The sequence below is a fragment of the Equus przewalskii genome, chromosome 24 (genome assembly GCF_037783145.1).
Source record: "Equus przewalskii isolate Varuska chromosome 24, EquPr2, whole genome shotgun sequence".
Lineage (NCBI taxonomy): Eukaryota > Metazoa > Chordata > Mammalia > Perissodactyla > Equidae > Equus > Equus przewalskii.
Window position 1 is genome coordinate 13,960,601 of NC_091854.1, and position 22,755 is coordinate 13,983,355.

At 42.0% G+C, this 22,755-nt stretch overlaps 1 protein-coding gene across 4 annotated transcripts in view; it reads right to left on the reverse strand.

Annotated features, from left to right (window-relative positions):
- Window positions 1-17,225, reverse strand: part of DNAI3 (dynein axonemal intermediate chain 3) — a 97,267-nt gene extending 80,042 nt beyond the window's left edge. For 2 of the 4 annotated variants that reach the window (XM_070592754.1, XM_070592756.1), the window contains exons 1-3: window positions 16,987-17,221; window positions 7,326-7,421; window positions 6,653-6,691 (exon numbers count right to left, since the gene is read on the reverse strand). In XM_070592754.1, coding sequence (XP_070448855.1) covers window positions 6,653-6,691; window positions 7,326-7,407 — 121 coding nt within the window. In that variant the 5' untranslated portion in view covers window positions 7,408-7,421; window positions 16,987-17,221. Of the gene's footprint in view, window positions 1-6,652; window positions 6,692-7,325; window positions 7,422-16,986 lie in introns of all 4 variants that reach the window. The other 2 variants (XM_070592753.1, XM_070592755.1) reach the window with 2 other exon arrangements.
- Window positions 17,226-22,755: the final 5,530 nt, after the last annotated feature.

Genomic DNA, 22,755 nt, shown 5'->3' on the forward strand with positions numbered 1-22,755 from the left:
TTAACATTAGGAAATATGCAACTGTTTGCTTTAAATAATTATCTTGGTTAAAATTTTAAAAGACTTCAAAATCACTATTCTTATTTTTAAAGTAAGCATTTCCATGATAAAAAATGTCCAAAAAGATAAAAAGAAGAAAATAACAATTACCCATAATACTACCTCCCAAAAGAGAACCTCTATTAATAGTCTGCTCTATTTCCTTCCAGCCACTCTGTATAGGGTATCTTATATGAAATTCTAAATCCTGCCTTTCATACTTACCATTATGTTATGTTCTAATGTCATAACCATTATGTTCTAAGTATTTTACTGTGACATTATGTAATCTTTCTAACCCATCATTTCGGTTTAGTTTAGTTTTTTGCTAAGGAAGATTTTCCCTGAGGTAACATCTGGGCCAATCTTCCTTTATTTTGTATGTGGGTCGCCGCCACAGCATGGCCACTGCTGAGTGGTAGGTCCATGCCTGGGAACCAAACCCAGGCCACAAAAGTGGAGCATGCCGAATGTAAGCACTAGGCCAAGGGGCCAGCCCCCTAACACATCATTTTAAGTTAATATAATTCTATAGGATAATTTTTAACCATTTTGTTGTTGGTAAGCATTACATTTTTTTTCTCATTTGTTTCCAATGACTGTAAATAACTCTACAAACAAATATCTAGTTTTTAAGTTTTTATCATATTTCAAACTATTTTCTTAGGATAGATTTTTAAAAGTGGAATTATTAGTCCAAAGGTATGATCAGCATTTTAGGCCCTGTTGAACCTGTATTGCTTTCCTAAAGCATCCCCTCTCTCAGGTCCTCACCTGCTGCTCTCTCTTACCAGGTGACCTTGCCTCCTTTCACAAAGAAAATTCTGTGTCTGTGGAGCACACAATCCTGTGGCATCCTGCAGCCCTGCCCACCAGTTGATCAGCACAGACACAGCCTTACTGTCCTTCCCTCCATTTTGAAGACCTGCCTGCCCCTTCTCCACCCTTCTCAGCCATTGAGGCCCCATCAAGTATTCCTCTCTGTTCAACTTTTCCTACCTCTGTGCTGTTTTCTTTCAGCATGCTGATTTGCTCCACAATCTCTCATTTTAAAGAAATCTTCCCTTGATCCTATATAGGTACCTCTGCTCCCTCAGGCTCCTTTTACAGTCAAAATTGTTACTCAATTCTTCACATTTTAAAGCTACTGACTCCCCAATTAGGCTGTATTAGTAACCCCTTGGAAGTAGGAAGGAAGGTGGTGATACCAATCCTGATATCAGTTTCCCTACATTAAACCCAGCATATATGGGGTTAAAACCAAAGCACTCATTCCCTGCTTACTCCCTGGTTTCCTGGCTCCAGAATATACTTATCCTCCATGGAGACAGACACAGCCAAGGATAAGCACCTGGATTCATTATCTCCTCCCTGCAAAGAGATACAGGCAGGTGGGAAAGCTGCTGACCAGCAAGGTCACTGGTTCCCTCCTCTCTGCAAGTCATCTCAAGGCCAAAGTCAGGCTGGTGGGAAAGCTCTGAGCAGCAAGGCCATATGCTCCCCCTCCCCTACCTAAAACCCCAAATAAAAACCCTTCCTTTTAGCTTTTCAGGGAGTTTGGGATTTCAGTGTTAGCTGCCCTCTCTCCTTGCTCAGTGCTGTGCAATAATAAAGTCCTACTTTCTTCCACTACACCCAGTGTCAGAGATTGGCTTGCTGTGCAATGAGTGAGCAAACTCATTTCAGGTTCGACATCAGTGGGTTAGGGAGTCCTTCTCCCTCCTCTAGTTCCCCAGTTCCAGGATTGCCCTCAGACGAGGAGGGAGGCAAGGTTCAAGAGACTTTCATTCCTATTCTTCGTGTGCCTTTCTCTCTCCTACCCCAGGCCAGTCCTCAGCAGCTGCAAGCCTTGGGACAGCAGGTGGAAGAGAACAAAGTGTCATTCAACTGTGACCGTCCCTCTCATGAGCCTTCTTCTCATTTTCTTTCTCTTCTGGTCACCATCAGCTTCTACCACCCCAGCCTCAGCTTTGCATTTACCCCCAGAACTTCCTGCCCTAAATCCTTGCTCCCAGGGTCCCAGAGCCACTCCCGTCTCTCCAGACCCTCTATTCCTGGATGTCCTGACATCCTCCACCCACTGCTCAACAGATGCGCCAGCCAGGGGAGAGTGGGTGTGGCTGCTCAAGTTGGAATTTTGAGATTATCTTCCTAGAGAAACATTTACTCTGCCCCCCCCCCCCCCAGTGGCTCTCTGGTACAATTACTCAGGTAATTTTGAGGGTTTTAATGACTGTGTGCATAACACTGATACATGTGGTAATATATTCCAAATTGCAATCAGCTGGCATGATAAACAAACATTTGGAATACACATTGTTCATAAATTAGGGACAAACTGCCTGTTTTTATCTCCCTCAAAATACTAACCCCAACACTGGCATGTAGGAGATACTCAATAAGCAACTGTTGACGTGATTCGCATACATTTAATCCTGTGAGAACACACTGCAGATGGTAATTCGCAAAGTGTCACATGCATAATAAAAGTGCTGCCGATTCGCCTTTGAAAACCACCAGCTGGAACTGTGCGACTCATGCTGAGCTCAAGCCGAAAAGGAAGTGGTCTTGCTTCTGGCATTCACAGAGACCAGAAAGCATTCTACCACTCAGCTTGTGGTCATTTGTTACAGCAGCAATCAGCAGTTAATACACCACTGAGACTCTAATTGGGATTAAAGTATGATTTATAATTATAATTTGGGTAAGTTATTTAACTTTTGGGAATTACAGCACCTCCATCTTGTAATGGCCTTTTTTTTTTTTTTTTTTTTTTTTTTTGAGAAAAATTAGCCCTGAGCTAACTACTGCCAATCCTCCTTTTTTTGCTGAGGAAGACTGGCCCTGAGCTAACATCCATGCCCATCTTCCTCTACTTTATACATGGGACGCCTACCACAGCATGGTTTTTGCTAAGCGGTGTCATGTCTGCACCCAGGATAGGAACTGGCGAACCCCAGGCCACCGAGAAGCAGAACGTGCGCACGTAACCGCTGTGCCACCAGGCAGCCCCTGTAATGGCTTTAATAATGCCTGCTTCATAGAGCTATAGGGATGAGAGGAGTGTGCCTGGCACAAAGCTGTCACTCCATAAATGTTAGCTACTTGTAAAAATTATATTTATTCTCTAGAAACCTCTAGTCATTGCCCCTTGCGCCCTTAGGGGAGAGTTCTTTCTACTTAGTCTGTTGATCCTTTGATTCTTTGGTGGGAGAAGGAATCCCAGTCCCCTGGGGCATGACTTCCATCAGCCCTGAGTGACAGCTGACAGTGTTGGGACTCCACAGAGAGCAAGGCAGGGGGTTCCTGATATCGTCCCAAGGGGAGTTTGGGGGTACAGGAGAGAGATTCGAGCACAAGGGGACGCTCAATCAAAAGTATCCTCAAGTTTCGCTGCAAAGTACTGAGGCGGGTTTTTTTCTCCTTAAACCAACATCCTCATGTCTATTTTTCAGTCTATTTACTTTCAGCTGAAACTATGCCCCATTCTCAGGCTCATGGATTTTTTATTTTTTACCAGTCAATTCATTTAGTCAAGAAATAGTTATTGAGCACTTACTACGTAAAAAGCACGGTTCTAGTGTCAGGGCATACAAACCAGAGGGGGAGACAGACAGCAAGCAAATAAATACACTCAAAAATACTTAAGTACAAGTTGTGGCAGGAGCTATTTAGGGGAAAACAGGGTGAGAGAGAGAACTGAGAGCTAAGGAAGGTAGTAGTGGTGATGGTCTGTTTAGACAGGAAGAACAGGGAAAGAAATTCACTCATTCTTTTATTCGATCGATCAATCAATCAATATTTATTGAATGCCTATTATGTGTCAAGATCTGTTCGAGGCATTGGGGTACAGTGGCGAACAAGAGAGTTTCTGCTCTCCAGAGCTTGCATGCATGTGTGCAAGAGAGAGAGAGCAGAGACAAGCCAGCATGGGTATGTGTGTAAATAGATTATAAATGAATAAACAAATAAATACAGTCGATTCTCATTATTCACAGACTTTGCATTTGCAAATTCACTTGTAAAATTTACTTGTAATCTCAGAGTCAATAGTTATGGCACTTTCATGGTCATTAGTGGATATGCTTAGAGTGGCAAGAAGTTTGAGTTGCCCACTGTGCACATTGCCAGCTGAGGTCAAGCGAGATGCTGCTCTGCCATCTTGCATCGGCTCTCAACACCGTACGCGTGTCCTTTCCACTCTCTATTTAGTGCCACATTTTTCACTTTTTTTTGCTTTTTATTAGTGATTTTGCTATTTAAAATGGCCCCCAAATGTAGTGCTGAAGTACTATCCAGGGTTCCTCAGCACACGAAGGCTGTGACGTGCCTTACGGAGAAAATTCACGTATTAGACAGCCATTGTGTGGGCGTGAGTTACAGGGCTGTTGGCTGCGAGTTCGATGTTAATGAATCAATGATATATGTTAAATAAAATGTCATTAAACAGAAATATACAACAAGGTTGCATGTCGATTGGTTATTGAAAATGTGACCAAAGACTCGCAGGAACCTAACCGTGTATTTCTCTAGGAGCAATGGCTCGGTATTAGCTAATTAGGTGTTCAAAGCAACTGTATAGGATAAGTGTGTAGAATCAACTGGACTTTAACTTCAGAATTATGACAAGTTCTACAAAGGCAATAAAACAGGGTACTAGATGAAAGGGCGGCCTTCAAGGAGAGCCTCTTGTAGAGATGGGATTGGAATCTGGATCTGAATGATGGGGAGGAGATAGTCGGTAAGGACCTGGGAGAAGATCTAGCCAAACATTGGGAGCAGCAAAAGCAAAGGCCCTGAGGCAGGAATAAATTTGGTGTGTTCTATGCTAAGCAAGGCTGGTAGGCTGTAGATGAGAGGAGAGGATGGAGAGACAAGGTCAGAGAGGAAAGCAGAGCCAGGATCACTACAATGACAAAGTAAAGCCAAGGGAGACTTTACGCAGGAAAGAGTCAGGGCCAGGCTGTGGTGTGCAGAATGAACTGAAGGTGGCTGAGTGGAAGCAGTGATACCAATTAGGGGCTAAGTGAGGGATGTGGAGGTTTGGACTAAGATTGCAGACCTTAGAGATAATGTGGCGGTAACGTGAAGTGGATGGCTTTGAGGTATATCTTAGAGGTGGAATTGACAGGAGTTGGGATGGTTTAGATGTGAGTGGGAAGGTGTTGAATGGGAGAAAGGAGTCAAAGATGACTCCCCAGCTTCTGAGTGGTACATTCATTAATTCAATAAATATTTACAGTATTTCTCCCTTATCCATGGTTTCACTTCCCGAGATTTCAGTTACGGTTTGAAAATATTAAGTGGAACATTCCAGAAATAAACAATTCATAAGTTTTAAATTGCATGCACTTCTGAATAGTGTGATGAAATCTCTTGCTGTCCTGCTCCATCCAGCCCGGGACGCGAATCATCCCTCTGTCCAGTGTATCCACGCTGTGTATGTAGCCAGCCCATTAGTCACTTAGCAGTCGTCTTGGCTATCAGACGATTGGTAACCCTTATTTTACTTAATAATGGTCTCAAAGCTCCAGAGTAGTGATTCAGGTATGCCACAGAGAAGTTATTGTTGTTGATCTCTATGTGCCAAATTTATACATTAAACTTTTTCATAGGTATGTATGTGTAGGAAAAAACACAGTACATATAGGGTTTGGTACTATCTGTGGTTTCAGGCAGCCACTGGGGGTTTGGGACTGTATCCCCCATGGATGAAGGGGACTACTGCATTGGGCAGCCTACCTGCTCCAGTGCACTTACTGTTAGCTGACATCCTCCTACCATCTCCTCACCTCCACACTCCACACATCCACCCTCTCTGCCCCTCTGGCCCAGCCAACATCGTCTTTTTCCTGGGTTGCTGCAATAGCTTCCTAAATGGTCTGTTTCTGCCCTTGGCCCTGCAGTTCTCAAGAGTAGCTTTAAAAACTTAAGTCAGATCGTGTTGCTCCTCTGCCAATATCGCCCATTGCCAATAGCTCCCCATTATACATGATTAAAAGTGAGAATCTTTACAGTGGCCCACAAGGCTGTTAGATCTTCCTCCGACCCACTCTCACTGTTTTTCCTGTGTTGATAAACACGAAGGGCATCATCTAAGTCAACCCTAAGAGGAAAGTTTCAACAACACTGACAAAAACAAAAAGATCTATTGGAATAGATTAGCCTCTAAAAGTAAGAACAACATTAGTTTGGTTGACTAAGTTCTAGTTTATTTGCTTAAAAATCAGGCTCTTCCCTTGAAATAGTAGGAATCTTCATGAGTACAGACAAGTATTGCCCATGAGCGGGAATTTGAAAAGTACTATTCTAATAAAAGTAAGAACTTGCTGACTTACTGCGGTTTATAGTTACAAAAGGTCTCTCAATAATCACACAATGTTGTATTTTTAAGGGACTGCTTGGTCCAAGTCTATTTCTCAGCTTGAAATTCTCTCTTCCACTTTTTATTCTTTCTTTAAAATTTTTCATTTTATATTCTAAATGACGTGACATAATTTTAGCCCACGTACATTGCGATCAATCGCTCAATTTATAATATGCTTGCTTGCTTATTGCGTATTAAAATATTACAAAACTGGGGACATAAATTTTATGTTGTGTTTCCACTTACCCAAGCTCTCCATATTTGTAGGTTCCTCCTCTTCACCAACTAGAATATAATAAAATGATATCAAATTTACATTTTTGAATCAAATATACATCTTAATTAATTACAATCTTTTACCAAGCCTCAAAACATAAATGCGAATATATGATGAAGACAAACTATTTTATGAATAATTAAATAGACACAATCTGAATAATTGTCTTTCTCACAGAATTCTCTCTTAGTGATATATTTGCTATGGCATTTAATTGTTATTGTAATGCAATGAATAAAAAGTAAGAATAGGGGCTGGCCCCGTGGCCGAGTGGTTAAGTTCGCGCGCTCCGCTGCAGGCGGCCCAGTGCTTCGTTGGTTCGAATCCTGGGTGCGGACATGGCACTGCTCGTCAGACCACGCTGAGGCAGCGTCCCACATGCCACAACTAGAGGAACCCACAACGAAGAATACACAACTATGTACCGGGGGGCTTTGGGGAGAAAAAGGAAAAAATAAAATCTTTAAAAAAAAAAAAAAAAGTAAGAATAAATCCCCATATTTTGAATTCCACATGTGTTTGACTTTATGACAGCAAAAATATTTACGTGCATTTCATACATAAAACCACAATCATTTTGGCGCTAATATATATACATATACTAAATCCAGAAAAACCCCGTTAATGAAAAAATAATCCTACCAGTTAATGTTGGTCTATTTTTGCCACGTTTTGACGTTTTTTGGCCACTGGAGCTCTTTCGTTTTTGCAATTTTGAAGCCATGGCTCTGACTTAGGCTGCATAGAAATAGTATCATTAGCACATTCTGGTTTCAAGTTGGTAAGCATTCAGTTTCAAATGGTAAGCATTAGCATTTAGTAAACATAAGAATACGTTTTCTGGGGCCAGCGTGGTGGTGCAGTGGTTAAGTTCACACATTCTGCTTTGGCAGGCTGGGGTTCACCGGTTCAGGGTTCAGATCCCGGGTGTGGGCCTATGCTGTGGTAGGCATCCCACATAAAAAGTAGAGGAAGATGGGCATGGATGTTAGCTCAGGGCCAGTCTTCCTCAGCAAAAAAAGAGGAGGATTGGCAGGAGATGTTAGCTCAGGTCTAGCCTTCCTCAAAAAAGAAAAAAGAATATGTTTTCTAAGTTTTGCCTTCAGCTAAATCGACGTGTTTCTTCATAGAATGGGTGTTCTGTGACCAAAAGTTTATTGCAACACCAGTCTTACTGATAAGATCTTGCTATTCCAATGGAGTCATTCAGCTGAAGCACAAGGAGGTGACCTGCCAACACTTCCAGGTTTCAGTCACAGGCCCTGCCACAGAGGCATGACAGAGGACAGTTCCCCTGCCTCTGGCTGCAGTTCCTATCCCAGGGAGTTGCTCTGTGCTGCCCTGTGCCCGGTTCCTTGGCAGGTGCCCCAGCTACAAAGACGGGCTTAAAGTCCACGGGCCCATCACGTGCATATATGTACGTTATTTTTAAATTAATATAATTTAAATAGTACTTTTGTCCTAGCATGTGTACATGTAACCACTGTGTTCTTATTTGTGCCATCTGAGAATGCCTCTGAGAGTCTTCTATGGAATTGCTCATCAGTTTTGACAGGACATAACACTGGCCAAGGTCGTTGCCATGACACCCAATCCTTGTCATCTCCTCAATGCTCACCTCAGTCTCATCTTGTTAAATGGCTAGGAGTATGATTTCAGGAGTCTAACCAGCAGGGTTTAAAAACAGGCTCCAGGGCCTGTCAGGTGGCGCAGTGGTGAAATTCGTGTGCTCTGCTTTGGCTGCCCAGGGTTCGCCAGTTCGCATCCCGGGCGTGGTCATGGCACTGCTTGGCAAGCTATGCTGTGGTAGGCATCCCACGTATAAAGTAGAGGAAGATGGGCATTGATGTTAACTCAGGGCCAGTCTTCCTTAGCAAAAAGAGGAGGATTGGCAGCAGATGTTAGCTCAGGGCTAATCTTCCTCAAAAACAATAAAAACAACCTCCACCTTTTTCCCCCACTGAGTGACCCTGGGCAAATTACTTATCTTCTAAATCTCAGTTTATTCATCTGCTTAATGGGGATGATAACAAAACCTACCTCACGAGGTGATTGTGAAATTTAATGACAGAGTTGCATCATCATCAACTCAGTCATTTCAGACTGGTTTGCCTCATTTTAATAAACCAACACAGACTGACGATTATTTCATAGCCCACAGTCAAAATATCACGAATTTTCTTTCATGCCTAGTCCCTTGATTATTATCCCGACCAAAGTGTGGGTATGTGTCTGTGTGTTTGCGTATAGACATTTTTTCCTTCAAATTTTTCATGTATATTTTTTCCAATGACAACAACGATAGCTCACATTTGTTGAGCTAACTATGAGCCAGGCACAGTTCTAAGTACTTTACTTGTATTTTTAATTTAATTTTAACCACCCTTTTAGGTAGTCATTTTCTTAATATTATTATCTTTATCCCCATTTTACGATGCAAAAACAGAGGCCATGAGCAGTCAGGTAACTTGCCTGAGGGGCTGTATAAACCTTGAGGTGGCGTCAGGCTGTGAGCCCCGGCTGTCTGGCTCCCACGTCCATCCACACTTTTAACCTTTGTACAAGGCTATTGCTTAGATTTCAATGATATCACTGTGTTTCATTACAAACGAAACTATTTAAAATCATTGTCTTTATCAAGAAAGGTATGATTTTATGATTTAATCAGCATTTTCTGATTCTGACAATTTAGGAATTTCTACTTTTTACATATTCTGCGATGAATGTCTCTGACCCAACTTTTCAGCGTGTCAAGTATCCTCCATCCCACTTCTCCAATTTCAGATCTTGGACTTAGTCCTTCTTCCAGAAAAATTTTTTGTATCAGTGTACCCTTCTCCATATTCTATTCCTGCTGCATTTGACTTTGAATACTCAAAAACGCTCTGGACACCACCTGGCCTCATGCCCTGCCCGCCCCCCCGTCCCCCCCCCCCACACACACTGTTACTACCACTATTTGTTCCACAAATATTTACTGAGCAATTTTAACACACCAGATGCAGTCCTAGGGGTTAGGAATACAGCAGTGAACAAAATAGGCAAACTCCTTGCCTGACAGAGCTTCCATTCTAGGGGGGAGACAGACAGCAAACAAATAAAGGAGCAAAATAATTAGTATTTTAGATGGTGATAACTATTAAGGAGAAAAATCAAGTAGGAAGGGCAGAGGGATTGTAGGAGTGGGGATGTTGCAATTTTCTACTGGACAATCAGGGAAGAAGACCTCATTTAAGTGACGCTGGAGCAAAGACCTAAGAGAAGGGAGGGAGCCAGAAATGCAGTTATGTATCTGGGGAGGAAAGATGCGTTTCCAGACAGAGGAAATTGTAACTGTAAATGTTCTAGGGCAGGAATATGCTTGGCACCTTTCAGAAAATGGCAAGAAGGTCATGGTGGCTGGAGGAGAGGGAACGAGGGAAGAGTTGGAGATGAAGTTGGTCAGAGAGGTCAGGGGGATGTATATTAGTCAGCTTTGCTGCAGTAACAAATATCTCCCAAATCTCATTAACATACAACAACAAACAGTTATTTCTTCTTATGTTCTTTATTGTGGCTGTGGCTGAGTAGCTGCTTCAAGCCTTATTCTGAGACTCAGGCTGAAGGAGTAGCCCCTATTTGACAAATGCCACTTTCATGGCAGATGAAAAAGTGAGAGAGCTACCAGAACCACATAATGCCTCCTAAATCTTTTCTTTGGCATTGGCACACTGTCCTTTCTGCTCATATTCCACTGGCCCACGCAAGTCACATAGCCTGTTAATGGGGGTGGAAGGTATGCTTGCATAGCAATGAGTGGGAAAGTATGATTATCTTACAGGGAAGGGAGGTAATAGTTGGGAATAAAACAGTTGGGGACAATCCTATAAACTACCACAAGGGGTCTAGGTCATGTATTGGGACTTTGGCTTTTCCTCTGAATGAGGTGGGGAGCTGTTGGATGGTTTTGAGCTGAAGAGTTACTTTCCTTGACCTTGCATTTTAAGGATCTCTGTGGCTGCTGTGTGGTGAAGACTGCAGAGAAGAAAGGGCTGAAGCAGGGAATCCAACTAAGAGACGTTCAATAGTCCAAGAGAGAGATGAAGGCAGCTTAGATCAGGGAGGTGAGAGTGGCATGGAAAAGGTGATTGGATTCTGGGTGTGTTTTGCAAGCAGAGGCAATAGGATTGCCGCAGACTTGGATGTAGGGTCTGAGAGAAAGAAAGAGATCAAAGATGACTTCAACAACCTTTGCTTGAGGAATTGAAAGCATGGGACTGCTATTTAAAATGAGATGGGGGGGCTGGCCCCGTGGCCAAGTGGTTAAGTTCGCGTGCTCCGCTGCAGGCGGCCCGGTGTTTCGTTGGTTCGAATCCTGGGCGCGGACGTGGCACTGCTCATCAAACCACGCTGAGGCGGCGTCCCACATGCCACAACTAGAAGGACCCACAACAAAGAATATGCAACTATGTACCGGGGGCTGGGGGAGAAAAAGGAAAAAAATAAAATCTTTAAAAAAAAATTAAAAAAATAAAATGAGATGGGGATCCCACGGGAAGAGCGAATTTGAAAGGGAAGATCAGGAATTCAGTTCAGGGCGAGTGAAGTTAGACTGTAGGGTAGAGTGTAAACTCACAACTGGCACAGTGGACACTCTAAAAAAAGGTGTTGAATTAATGACTCCTTGGTCCCCCCTTCCCTTCTGCCATTCTTAGCTTATGAATTTCCAGTCTGAAGAAAAGGCTTTTGCCTAATGGTCTGTGGAATAACCTGTGTGCATGCTGTATTCCTTTTCTATTGCTGTTGTAACAAATTAATGCAAACTTAGTGTCTTAAAACAACACAAATTTATTATCTTACAGTTTGGTAGTTCAGAAGTCTGACATGGGTCTCCCTGCGCTAAAATCAAGGTGTCAGCAGGACTGTGTTCCACCGTTTCTCGAGGCTCTCGGAGAGAATCTGTTTCCTTGCCTTCTCCTGCTTCTAGAGCCACCGGTATTTCTTGGCTTGTGGGCCGTCTTCTTCCGTCTTCAAAGCCAGCAGCAGTGGGGTAAATCCTTCTCACAGAGCACACTCTCATCTTCTCTTTTTCTCCCCTCTTGCACTTCTGAGGACCCTTGTGACTACACTGGGCCCATCTAGATAACATAAGATAACCTCCCTCCTTTAAGGTCAGCCGATTAGCAACTTTAATTCCATCTGCAACCTTACTTCCTCTTTGCCGTGTATGGTAAAATATCCAGTTTCCAGGGACTAAGAGGCGCTGCCTTAGTATTAAGCTTGGGATATGTAGGTATCAGTTTAACACAATCATCCACAGAAAGTCAATCACTGTGCCCACTTCTTGTCAAATGCTGCTGTTAAATGATCTGTGGGTAATATGGCTCAATTTCCAATTTTCAGGGGGAAACACAGTCAATTTTCCAGCAGTACATTAGGGAACAAAATCGGAACAAACATTAAGTGTGTGCTGCCTTAGCAGGACAGCTCGTTTACTACTTTCACCAACGTTAATTAACTTCTGTGTCTAAAATGTTGACTAGTGACCAAGGAAAAAGGAAGACCATTTTGTTCTACAGGCTTCTACAGGTCCTAATCTTTTTAATTACAAAGCACACTGCTGAGTTGCTAGGCATCATAGATGGAAAAATTCATTAGCTGAGGTCAGCCTGGTGAATATAATCTAAACTGAAAAGAAAATGATTACTTTGGGAGTAGCTACCTTCTATCGTGTTTGCATTTCAGGCAAAATTTTATAGTTTATTTTAGTATTCGCAAATAATAAAAACCTTACCAGTATTGGGTCCGGAAAATAAATCACTTTTAATTGGAGATATCTAAATCAAATGAATAATGTGGTCTGCACAATTTCAATAAACATACTTATTTATTCAAGGTTTATTTTTTATGCAGATTTTCTTTTTAAAAATAAATCTCAAATAAAAGATGTTGCTGTTAAATACAGCAGGTCTTACTAAAATTTTTTTCATAAAATTAATTGCATGTTTCAGGCAAATGAATGCGCTGTTTTATATTTGCCAAAATTTTTTCCCATTAAATTGACTACTAAAAGGTCATGAAAATTTTTCAATGCAGATTTCATTTTACTAAGACTGCTCTGAAATGCTTACCACATTTTTCCTGTTCCCAACTTACATGAATTCATTATTGTTATCAAGAGTAACAGAAGAGATACTTTATTTATTCCTAAAATAAAGGTTATGCCTACCCCAGTGGCTTGTTTACTATTGGTTTTCAAAGCTACTATAACTGATTGAATTTCAAAATAGAATTTGTGAAAGATAATACCTATAAATATTTAAGCATTCCATTTAAATATTTTTGATATTAAAACCACTTATTTTCTTTTAAATTAATTCATCTATCCCAGAACACTTTTTTGCTACCAGTGTACCAAAGGGGGCCGGCCCCGTGGCTGAGTGATTAAGTTCACGTGCTCTGCCTTCTGCAGCCCAGGGTTTCACCGGTTTGGATCCTGGGTGCAGACATGGCACCACTCATTGGGCCTCGTTGAGGCGGCATCCCACATGCCACAACTAGAAGAACCCACAACTAAAAATATACAACTATGTACTGGGGGGGTTGGGGAAGAAAAAGCAGGGGGAAAAAAAAAGAAGATTGGCAACAGTTGTTAGCTCAGGTGCCAATCTTTAGGGAAAACAAAAATGTACCAAAGGACACATTTTCTACCTTGCACATGAACAGCAAAAGACACTAGGGAGTCACAAGGGAAGTGAGTACTGGGTAAGTCCTCCACGTAACAGTTCAAAACCTGTGATGCACTTCACTGATGATGAGGAACACTGCATGCAGAGCTGTCCATGACCTGGCTCCAAACTAATTCTCAAGACGTGTCTGTGACTCTGTCTTTTGATGATGCTTCGATTACTCAGGAAGATAACTACTGCAGATGAAGGGATCAGTGACACCATTATAACTGACATAAATTCCACGATTTAAACAAGGATTAGCTTCCTCTCTTCACTTTATGCTGCTGTAACACATACACCTGTTTCCATGTTCCCCTTTGTTACCCGCATGCATGTGTGGCTTACTCCTGATACCGACCTTGATATCAGTTTCCCTACATTAAGCCCAGCATATATGGGATTAAAACCAAAGCACTCATTCCCTGCTTACTCCCTGGCTTCCTGGCTCCAGAATCCATTATCCTCCAAGGAGACAGACACAGACAAGGACAAGCACCTGGATTCATTATCTCCTCCCTGCAAAGAGATACAGGCAGGTGGGAAAGCCACTGACCAGCAAGGTCACGGGCTCCCTCCTCTCTGCAAGTAGTCTCAAGGCCAAAGACAGCCTGGTGGGAAAGCTCTGACCAGCAAGGCCATATGCTCCCCTTCTCCTACCTAAAACCCCAAATAAAAACCCTTCCTTTTAGCTTTTTAGGGAGTTTGGGATTTCAGCGTTAGCTGTCCTCTCTCCTTGCTCAGTGCTGTGCAATAATAAAATTCCTATTTTCTTCCACTAGACCCGGTGTCAGAGATTGGCTTGCTGCGCGACGGGTGAGTGAACTCACTTCAGGTTCAATATCACTCCCAGCCACAAGATCTTTCGTTATGAGAAGACCTGTAGCACTGACACTTTCTCCTCACCTAGGTCTTCCTTAGAAAGTATGACTTCCCCCAGGCTTCGTCAATTAGCTGACCTTGTTTAGGTAGTCATCATCCTCTTTTCTCTTTCCAAAGCATCTGTAAGCTCATCATGCTTGCCCCCTATCTTTTTTTTTAAGATTTTATTTTTTTCTTGTTCTCCCCAAAGCCCCCTGGTACATAGTTGTATATTTTTAGTTGTGGGTCCTTCTAGTTGTGCTATGTGGGACACTGCCTCAGCGTGGCCTGATGAATGGTGCCATGTCCACGCCCAGGATCTGAACCAGCGAAACCCTGGGCCACAGAAGTGGAGTGCACGAACTTAACCACTCAGCCATGGGGCTGGCCCCTCTTTTTTTTTTTAAATAGAGATCTAGAATAAGATCCAAGACTAACATCTTTGGAGTCTGGTAAATGTGTCTCCAAGAACTGCTGCTTCTTGGGCAATCTCCACCAAGACCGCGATTAAACTTCAAGCTTCTCCTGGGTTCTTCAGCCATGTTCTGACAGGGACACAACATCCACTCTCCAGAGATAACTGTTCCTGCAGTGTTTCTGATTAGTCTACTACTCTTCTTTTTCCCCTTCCAACCTACTTCCACTTCTTTCCAAGACTGGATATTTACTTATTTAAGTGGATGCCATCCCATCTCTTCTCCCTTTGAAGTGCCTCCTAAATTCCCAGCCCTCCTCTCCCACAGCCTCCTCTGGTTCAGGCCTTCCACCTGTCCTCCTACACCAGGGGTTCCTAACTATCTTGTGCCATGAACCCCTTCAGCAGCCTGGTGAAGCCCATGCATCAAGGGAAAACAGGAGATTACAAGGGAAATAGATTATATTGAAATAGCTATCAAACTATTTTTGAAATTATAATATGATAACTCATGTGCTTCATTAAATAACAAGATCTAGCAGTGGTTCTAATTACTACCTTAATTTTGAAGAAGTGACGAGCATAAATAATATGCCTATTACATCCATAATATATTATGAAAAGAGCTGTAATTTCTTTGGGTAACAAAGTTACAAGTCCTGCTAATACTGCTGTGATCTGTTACCAAACGCACACATTTCAATTAGCAGCTAGTAAAAATGGGTAATTTTTTGTTCTATCCACATATTCCCCTTCCCCCACCCTCTGACTAAATCATGGACTTTTTTTTTTTTTTTTTTTTGCAGAAGATTAGCCCTGAGCTAACATCTGCTGCCAATCCTCCTCTTTTTGCTGAGGAAGACTGGCCCTGAGCTAACATCCATGCCCATCTTCCTCTACTTTATACATGGGACGCCTACCACAGCATGGCGTGCCAAGCGGTGCCATGTCCGTACCCAGGATCCAAACCCGTGAACCCCGGGCCACCGAAGCAGAATGTGCACACTTAACTGCTGTGCCACCCGGCCGGCCCCTAAATCATGGACATTTAACTTGCCTCCCTGCCTCTGTTTCAACCAGAACAGTCACCCCCAGGGCAAGCCTTCAGAGCTCTCTTTCCAAAACGCAGATCTTAACAAGTCATTTCCTTGTATCCTGGGGAACATAGTGTGGGTCCTTATTGTCCATAGCAGCATCCTCCTCCAGCAGTGTAGAAATGGAGCTCATCTGAAACGCAAATTTCCTGGACCCACTGTGATTCTGCAGGTCTGGGTGAGCCTGGGACTCTGCATTTTTTAAATCACCATGAAGTGGTCTTGCACTAGGGGTCTGCAGACCAGACTTTGCAAAACGGGATAGAGTGCAAACTTGCAAGCATCGCCTTTAACACCCTTCACAGTCTGCCTCACCACATCCACTCTTCCAGTTCTACTCCAGCCTCATGGGATTACTATCCATTCTCCAAACAGTCCCCATCCCTTCCTTTCTTCTCCCTGGGGAATCCCCTTCCCTCCCATTCTCTCCTGCTCCACACCATGCACACATTTTCTCTGTTTGCTTAAATCTTACTCACTCTTCAAGGCTGAACTCTAATATGCCCTTCTCTCAGGAGCCTCCCCAACTTTCTCACTCAGGCTGAAATAACCTTGTTCTCCCTGACACTTTGTAACCACACTGTAGTACAGTTAATTATGCTAGGCCTCTGCAAAGGCAGACGGCCTCAAACTCAGAGCTGCCTGAAAGACTAGGGTGAGTTCATTCTGCATTCAGTATACACTATGAAGGAGAGAGAAATTACTGAGCAGCAATAAGGTACTAGAGGAATAAGACAAGGTTCCTATTTTCAAAGAGTTAATGTTCCCTTATTCATCTTCCCTCTTTATCTACTCCAGCCCTTTCTTAACAGTCCTGAAGTCATCTCTTAAGCTACTTCAGCCCACAGTAATCTTTTCTTCTTTGATCCCTTACACAAGGATCATGGTGTTTCCTTTTCATCCATCCATCCATCCATCCATCCATCTATCTATCCATTCAGTATTTATTGAGCTCCTACTATGTGCCAAGCAATGTCACAGACATTGGGGATATATAACCTGTGAATAGGACACAGTACTTGCCCTCAAAGTTCTTAAACTGTCGTTAACTGCTCTCTCGTTGCTATTTTCGCCTGGAAGTTCTTTGAAAGCAGGGAAAATGTACTTTTTTGTAGTCTTCACTGCATCTAGCACATCGCTGGCACAGCGAGTGTTCTAAACACCCCTGAAAGAGTGAGTAAAAAATTGTCTTGCAAGCCTCCTTTCCCATTCAGAGGTTCCCTTACCTGATACTGCTAAACGGAAGGGAAAAAAAGTCTCTGTAGACCCCGGAGAAAAGCTCCTTCAGGAGCTGGAGATGGAAGTTTGACTCTCCTCTCTCATAAAATCAAGTCCTAAGAGTACAAACGGCAGCTCGCAGGCAAGCTGTTGCTACGTCGCATCCGTTGCTAAGAGAAAAGAGGCGACGCCTCTGCTGAGATTGACAAACTACCACCACCAATACAGTGTCCGCTCCCTAACAGTCTCTTTCCGGGCAGGCTTGTGATTGGTTGCTGTGGTGGTGACGTCACGCAACATGAACCGGCGCGAAGTCCTCGGAGCTCCGCTAGCGAGGAAGGAGTTGAGCAATTTTAGCAATAGCGTTGAGGCTGGTGGCCTGGCTTGGCCCCAGGACTGACAGGCTTGGGCCATGCCTCGCACTCAGTGCAACTGTACCCAAAGGAGAAGCCTTCTGGGTGTGGACGCGAGCAGCGGGGAGGGAAGGGTGACACGAAGACTGCGGGCTGGGAATCCCTAGGGCAGCCGCCTTGCTTACCCCGCCGGCGGCTGGGGCCTTCCTGGGAACCTGTCTTAGATTCAGGTGTGAAGGAGAGAAAGTCCGGCTCAACTGTGTGTCGTGGGTATCCCAGAATTTCTAATGTTTTACATTTTCCTCCTGCCAAAATAACGTTTGTATAGAGTTTGACTCAAACTGGAAGCATGAGCCTCAGGGGAAGAAGATTAAATGCCTAAGTAGCTCCAAGGTTCATTTTATCTGTGGTTTGTGGGTCCTGTGGATTCACACAGTCAAGTTCATCTCTCTGAACAATGTTGCTCTCGATTCCCTTTCTCCCCTGCCTAATTTGTAAGCTAGCCGAATTTAATAAAGTAATGCAATTGACTGCTGTAATTGGTCTAAATTAATTTTTTACACCCAATTTAAATGAAAGTATTTTATTGAGAAGAGGCTTATAGATTCATAACATACCTGAAATTTAGTGATCCTAAATAAGATGGCTTCACATGATATGTAGGAAGATCATGTATAGTCTTTGAAATTCCTGAAGAATTTGTGTTTGCAAAATGCAAATACACTTTACTAAAGAAATCATTAAAAAACAAAACAAATCTAGGAGGAGGACTTATCATTGTGACATTGTGACAACCTTTTCCCAGTCTCTTCCACTCTCCGACACTGAGAGGTTAGCATCCCCTGGGCTCAGTCCTGAGTCTTATTTTCTTACTCTTCGCACACTCCTGGTGACATCATATCTATTTCCCTTAGCTTCAACCACCCCCATAAATACACCCATGACTTCCATTTCTATACTCTCAGCCTAATACATCTCTTAAATTCCAGACCTGAATTTCCACTATCCATTGGACATTTCCAAACACATTTCTAGCTTAGCTCATGGTGTTTAGTAATTGCTAAACAAAGATATTGAGTGAATAAGTGAATAAAGATATTGAATGAATAATCACTGTACCACAGGCATTACAACTTAGCAGAGGCAAAAGTCAACTCCTTATCTTTCAGATATCTTTCATATGTGTTTCAGAAACTTTTGTTGCTTCTTTATTTTCTGTCTTAGGTAATAGCATCGACTGTTCATTAGTTTGCAAAGTTAGAAACCTGAGTCATCCCTGACTTCTATCGCCCACGGTCAACACCTCACTAAGTCGTGTCATTTTCCTTCCTAAGTTATCTCTCAAATAATCTATCTCTTCGTAGCCATCTTCACAGCCTCTGCCTTATTTCAGGTGTGTCTCATCTCTTGCCTAGATGGTAGTAATAGCCTCTTGACTTGTTCTATCTCCTCCTGTCTAATTTATTTGCCAGGTTGCCACAGCGTGTTCTAAAATGCATTCAATCTTGACATCACTCTGCTTAAAAACTCTCAGTCTAGCACATGAAATCCTGTATAAACAGGGTTCTGAAAGATATCTTAAAGATATCTGGAAGATAACGAGTTATTTTTCTAACCTTATTTCCTGCCTCTCTCCCAGACTCAACCATGTTTTAGTACAGTGCTTCTCAAGTGAAGCTCCTGGATGCCAAGGGGCATGAAACCACAGGGGTTGGGGGTGGTAACTGGCTGGTGCTAAGAGGAGTTATCGCTTGAAATAGACTTCTGCAACTGAGATACATTTGTTTCATATAAAGAATTTATGAAGTTTTTGCATTCTGTTACACAATGTGTTCATGTTTGGTTTCATTTTCTTAAATGTCTAAAATACTTATTCAACATTATATGTCAATTATATCTCAAAAAAAACAGAAAAAATATCTAAAACCCCTATGAATTAAAATTGACATAAATTGAATAAACTCAAAGAAGCGCCAGGCAGCTGTGAAGGGCTCCTACTGTGGTTTTCCACAGCCTTTGGCATACTGCTGCACAAGCCCAGGAATTTGTGCGTCCCAGGATCAGAGGCAGAGCTCTTGACCGCTGCCTGAATGTGCTGTGCCCTTTGATAACTGTGCATCTGTTCATCCCACTGCCTCTGCTTCTACCTCTCCCTCAACCTGTAATACCTTTCTTCATCTTTGTTACTTGGTAAACTTCTATTTATTTTTCAAGATCCAACTCAAATATCACCTTCTCTGCAAAGCTATCCAGGCACCCAACAGAATTAGTCACTCTTTTCTCTGTTTTTCCACTACAGCAAGTATTACATTGTGTTGCATTGGCTAATTTATATGGATGTCTCCCCCACTGGACCTTAGGGCAGGGACAGTATCTGGTTCCTTTTTATCTCTGTTGTTCGACACAGCGTCTGCCACGGGTATTTAATAACACATATGTTGAATTATTTCATTGATGGACTATTCTTGAAAGCAAATCTAGAAAAAACTCTAACAAAAGCTTCTTTGTATTCTTCCAAAGAATTTCCCTTTCTTAAAAAAAAATTCATGATCTTTTGCAGTCAGATTTAAGGAAGTAAAGATAATAATCTTGTGATTTGGATGAGATACCAAACCTTTGTTATCTTTTCTTTAGAAACACCCCAAGGGGATTTGGAGGCATGAGTCATAAGTTCTGATACCAAGAAAGTTAGAAATTAAATGGCAAATGTTTAGTAATTTTTTCAAGTTACAAATTCAAATTATGAATGATTAACAGAACATCTCTTCTTTCATGGGAGTGGTCAGAAATGAAACATCCCCATGGTGCCTGGTGAACACTTCGTGTTCTTCCAGGGGATGCTGAATTAATTCGCCTAAAATTTGAAGATGTTTAAAAATTAGTTTCAGTTTTACTAGCTGAGTGAAAATGTAATGAGTCAAGAAGTTTTAACTAAAAATAATTTGATTATTTAAGGACATCTCAATTGAGATGTTTCTAGAGAGGTCAATGCATGAGCTGAGAAGGAAAATATGGGGTCATAGGGTAGCAGAGTGAACTTATTTGTGAGCATAGGTGAAACTCCACTCTCTACACTCAGAAACAGTTGGTGGTGGGACAGCCATTTTATGAGGTGGTAGTCCTACAATGTCACCAGGCGTCAAGAGCCAGTGAAATATCATTCTATGTGTATAATGATTGTCACCTTTAAGGTACTTTAAATATTTTTTAAAGTGGAATCATTCAAATAATACTGTCCTTAAAGACAGGAAATTATGTTGGAGCCAAGATTTGTCACTTTCTGGATAAGTGACATCGGACAAGTTTTTAAACTCTCTATCTCTCCGTTTTACATCTGCAAAATCTAGGATGCTAATGCTTTCCTCACAGCCAAGCCAAACAAAGGGGGAGAACAACCATGTTTCTGCTGTGAGGATATTCTTCAAAAGAGAGAAAACTTTGCAGGAATGAATTGGAAATAGGTGGTCTGTTAATTAGTTCAGATTTCTACAGGGGACGTTGTACACATCAGGAGAGAGAGAAAATCCTTCTCTCAACCAAGTAGACAGCTTCAGATTTGAAATAAAACCTATGTTGAAAGATTTTGCCATGTGACGGTACAAATCACAAGGTTTCACCAAAAGACAATGTTCCCATCCCTGAGGTCAGCCAGTTTTAATATTTAAATTTTGAACAGTTCAATATGTGCCCAATAAGTTGTCTAGTTTGGAAAATTGTGTTTAATAAATTACTTCAAATGTAAAGAAAGAGTATACATATTTGTAAACAGAAATCAGTTTTTCCCTATTTTCACTAGATACCTGGTGAATAAATTTTTAAAGACTATTAGTATGGACAGATGCCAAATTATTAGCCTGTCCAGATTGCCCACAGACGTTAATCTGTCCCTTTCCCATAGCACTGCTATAAAAAGGCCAACATATGCCTCAAATGTGGCTCAAGCTCAAGAGCTGTTGAACCGGAATTGATCTTAAATTCTGTTCAAAGTGAATATATAGACATTGCCTCTGCCATTTGGTGATAATTAAAGGTAGATGTGAATATTCAGCTGTCTATTAGACATATTCACTTGGAAGTCTAATACAGGTTTATCAAAAGTGTAGCCCTCAGATCACAGCCAGCCAGGAAATATTTGTTACTTGTCCACTAGTCCAGGAAATATTTGTCACCATCTGCAACAAAAGAAGTACAGAAATGGAAAGCATTTAAAAACTTTATAGCACTTTGATAGAGTAACTACTTTACGTTACATTTGAACAAAATTAAGGTTTGTATTTTAAATGTCTTTATTTCATTTTCTAGTAATTTATTTGTACTGTATTTTACAGAAGTATCAGCCTGTGAGAGTTATGGAAACAAAACCAAATCAAGTAGCCCCCAATAGAGAGTCTGAGAAGCACTTAGCAGACACCTCAAACACCTGGTCAGAATTCAACTCCTGCTTCTCCCCACCCACCTGCTCATCCTGCCATCTTTTTCACCTCAATTGATGGCATTTCCACCTTTATGGTTGCTCAGGCAAAAACCTCAGAGTCATTCTTGATTCCTGCGCTTCTATCATTCACCCTTTTGGGATACATTTTCAACACTGTAGCCAGAGGGATACACTTTTAAAACATAAGTCAAATCATGCTAGTCCCCTGCCTGAAACACTCCAATGGCTCCCATTTCACTCTGTGTAAAAGCCAAAGTCCTCACAATGGCCTACAAGGTCCAGCATAACCTAGTCCCTGTTACTAGCCTCATTTCCTACCATTCCTCCCTGTGGTTCATGTTGCTGCAGACACATTGGCCTCCTTGGGGTTACTCAAACACCCCAGGCACGTTCCTGCTTTGCATTGGCCATTCTTTTTTGCCTGGAACACTTAAACCAGATATCCTTCAAGTTTTTGCTGAAATGTAACTTCTCAATGAGCCCTACCCCCATCCTATTTAAAATGGCAACTTCTCAAAACTCTCTGCATTCTCCTTTCTCTGCTTTATCTTTTCCTATAGTATTTATCGCCTTCTAACACACTCTGTAATTTACTTACTGTCTTTGTCCACTAAAACGTAAACTCTACAAAGGCAGAAATTTTTGTCTTTTTTACTCTGCCTGCCATAGAGAAGGTGTACCATATTATGTCCATTAAATGATTTGGAATCACCACTTTGGAGAGTAATTTGGCCGTACCTATTAAAAACTGAAAAGTACATATCCTATAATCTAGCAATTCTACTCCTGAAGAGTTACCCTAGAGGAACTCTTACACGTGTGCACGAGAAAACGGTTCATAGATGTCCACTGCAGAATTTTTTGTAATGGCAAAAGATGGAAACAACCCAAATGTCCATCAGTAGGGAAATGGATAGAGTGCTGTGGTATAGTCAATAAATTACCATAAAGCTGCTAAAATAAACTTGCATGGATATAGCGCAGAATCA